Source organism: Scomber scombrus, chromosome 11, assembly GCF_963691925.1.
Source record: "Scomber scombrus chromosome 11, fScoSco1.1, whole genome shotgun sequence".
Classification (NCBI taxonomy): Eukaryota; Metazoa; Chordata; class Actinopteri; order Scombriformes; family Scombridae; genus Scomber; species Scomber scombrus.
Window position 1 is genome coordinate 21,163,774 of NC_084980.1, and position 3,578 is coordinate 21,167,351.

General features: G+C 41.1%; 1 protein-coding gene across 1 annotated transcript; it reads left to right on the forward strand.

The window, feature by feature from the left end:
* Window positions 1-2,023: 2,023 nt before the first annotated feature.
* Window positions 2,024-3,249, forward strand: LOC133991081 (neurturin-like). The gene is made up of 2 exons (XM_062429546.1): window positions 2,024-2,318; window positions 2,816-3,249. The coding sequence occupies exons 1-2, from the start codon at window positions 2,024-2,026 to the stop codon at window positions 3,247-3,249; spliced, it is 729 nt and encodes a 242-aa protein (XP_062285530.1).
* The last annotated feature ends 329 nt before the right edge of the window (window positions 3,250-3,578 follow it).

A 3,578-nucleotide genomic window follows, 5' to 3' on the forward strand; every position in this document is an offset into this window, starting at 1 on the left:
ATTGAATGTCTGTGCTGATTAATCATCCGTGACGATCTACACAAGCTGCAGAATGCTCCTTGGCACTTTTATTGTTGCCAATCGACTGCAGATGGGACTAATGTGATCCTGAGTGGAGCAATTATGACAATCAAAGTGTCTTCAGGGACATGAGATCAGCATTTGATGACCAGGCTTCATCCAATGTCTTCAGCAATTGAAACATTGGAGGAGCTAATTGTTTTATCAAGGTGAGCAACAGAGCTAACAGGCCACAGACATTGATGTATTGTGGCCGTGTGAAATAACTAACTCCAAGGCTGAGTAATTGTCCCAAACTGACCTATTAATAGCATAAGAAAACAATTATCTCATCCTCTGCAATATATCATTACAAACTGGGTCTTTTCAAATTCTGAATTTATCATATTTAGAGCAGGAGTGTTAGAAGTTGGTGTTGAACCAACAGAAACAAAAAGAGACTTTCCATTGAGGGCTTTATCTATCATGCCTGGCGAATAAATAATAAACAATGAGAGACAAACATCGGACATATAGATTGGCCCCGGGTAATATTCTGCAGCAGCCGCAGTTCCACATTTGATTGGCATCAACTGTGTGTCAAATGAGGTTGTTAGCTGAAATGTTTGACTTTCAAATGAATACCATGCTATCCCTTCATTGTGCAGACACTGCTTACCCTATAAAATCATGAGTGATGAGTCAAGCTTTGACTGATAGAACTGGTTATACCTGTTTATATGCAGTTCATGCCACTGCTCACAACTCATGTGCAAAGTGTCTTTTTATTTTTCCTCTGCGGTGTCCAAAACACTCACACGGACTGCAATGTTCTCTAAATTTGCATTTAGTTCTCTCTTTTTTGTTTTACTTTGTTTCATTGCAAGTAGCTTAATTCCACCAGAAAAACCAAAAAGTTCCTGCTTTTTACCATTTTTCTTTAATATTTGGTTTGAATTCATTGTGACCTGAAAAAGCAACTCACATGCTGAAAGTGCAAGCTTTTAAGAGGAGATTGATTAAGATTTTTGTGTCTATACAGAACTAGATGATGATATGTGACTTTTTTCCACTCATTATAAACAATCCAGCAGCCTGTATATGTACGCTACAGAATCCAGTCTGGCAAAACACTTTAAGGCCTGTCTGGATTTGCTGTTAGTCGCTGCCAGTATACCATTTCCGGCTCTGGGGAAAAAAATGTTTTCACTGGTGACATGATATGAAAAAATAAAAAGCAGCAAGCTTTTAAAACATCTCAAATACCTGTGGCATGACAATAATGAAAAAATGTAAGGTTTTATTCCTTGAAATGGAGTTTTGTAGCTGTAGCTTAGCATCATTTGAAAAGGAAGGGGCTGTGTCAGATAGAGATATGTACAAACACACATGTTCACTGAGGCCTCATCATACATCACAATGAAAATAGGTGTGGTTAAGTGATTCCTGTCAAGGATGGAATACATTTCCCCTCCCAAAAGGCATGGTGCAGGGACATTAACAATTCCTACAAAGTTTTAATCTTCCCAAATGAAAAAAGAAGCTTATATTGTCATTCACATCAGGTATTTTTTTTAAATGATTCAGAAACTTTTAAGAGAGTTTTAAAGGGGCAAAAGGGTACAAAACTCATCCAACCTGCCTTCAGTTCAAATAAGAAATTTCAGTTTTATTCGTCCTCAGGCAGCAGTGATATGACTTTAAATACACACTGCATTCTCAGGTGTCAGCAAGTGATGTCGAACTTACAGATCATGAACTCTTTAGAATGAAAATGAGCTGACAGGGTGTTAATACAGAATCAGAAAAGTCCTGTCAGAGGAAACTTGGTTGAGAGAAGTGGATTTGTGATAGGTCATAGAAATGTGATGGCATAGAATAAAGACAATTAGGGCTTTGTTCGCTGTGCTATAATGTGTTGAGAAGATGGTTTACATGATTGAAGGTTTAACTGTTTGAACATGTCTGACGTTCTGCATTTTGCCTCTCTCGACAGAGTTTCAATGCTCCTCCACGTTCTAAGATGAAGTTATGGAAAGGTGCTACTTTTGCCTTCATGCTCTGTGGCGCAGCCCTGTCCATCCTCCTCATTAGAAACATGGCCACTATCGGACAGTTCAATCCAAAGACAAAATACTCATCTTCATCTGCATCAAGACAGTCCTCATCATCAGAATCACTTTCCAAAACCTCCCTGCCATCACCCTCATCATCATCATCAACTTCCTCAGCAGAACTGACGGTGTTGTCCAGGCCGATGGGTGGTCTTCATCGGAAAACCCGCTCTACAGACGAAGTGAACTCCATCCTCTCAGAGTGTAAGATAAACTGTTATTTTCTGCCTTATTTGTCTGGACTGAGATAAGGTGTCGTGTGAAAGGATTGCAGAGGTTCAGACAGAGCACTTCATACTCAACTGTTTATAGAGCAGCTTGTAATGTCTTACAATAACCTGCAGGCAGTTAGCACTGACTCGCTCTCAACAGGCGGAAGGTTATAGCCTTTCTGGAAGAGATGACACACCCATTTTATTGTTGTCTCATTAACGAACATTTGTCAACAAAATTGGCTTCACAGGAACAGGAACAGGAACAGTGTGATAGATAAGAGTTTGCAGCTGTCATGATATCAGATAAGATACATTTGTGTACTTCTGTTGGCACCTTACTTTCATTATCTTGCCATCTACAATATGCTATCTGTCTGAACCATCTGCCCCGTTCAATCTTATTATCAAGAATGTGCTTCCCAGAGTTATGCAGAAATCAGATAATTTCTTTATTACCTAAATGTTGATGTGTCTCCTCTCCCTTAGTCTCCATGATGTTCCAGAGCTTCACAGAAGGCGAGTTTCAGCATGTGGTCGGGAAACTTTTGGACAGGAAAAGACAGGGCCGGCGCCTGAGCCAGGGCCAGACCCGTAGGACTAAAAGAGCCAAGAGGCCTAAGCCCTGCTCTGTGAGGGAGCTGGAGGTGACTGTGAGTGAACTGGGTCTTGGCTATGAAAGCGATGAGACGGTGATGCTGCGCTACTGCAGCGGCAAATGCACAGCCCACCGTCACAACTACGACATCACCATGGACTACATGATGCGGACAGGCTTCGGGAAGAGGGGCCGTAAGGACAAGGTTAGCAAAGGCCCCTGCTGCCGGCCGATTGCATTCGAGAAGGACTTTTCCTTCCTGGACAACAGAAGCCGCTATCACACAATACAGAATGTTTCGGCGAAGAATTGTGGGTGTGTATGACCCAGAGAAATGGACTTATCAATTCTTCATGCTGCTCAAAGCCTCTGTCAGAAGAGTTTAACACAGATGCTGTTAAAAGACAAACTACGGGGGAAAAAAACACTCAAGGAAGAAAGACCAGGAATATGTTTATGGCTGCTCCACGGCGGCCTTTTTTGACAGACAGACTTTGAATTTCTGGTGTCTGTCACCACCTGTTGGATCAAATCACACGGACAACAAATGCGAAAGTGTTTGTTTGAGATACAGAAAATTACTGATACCACAACATTTTTATTATATTTTCTATCTGTGTAGTAACACTGTAAACTGTGGTGTAACAACAATGT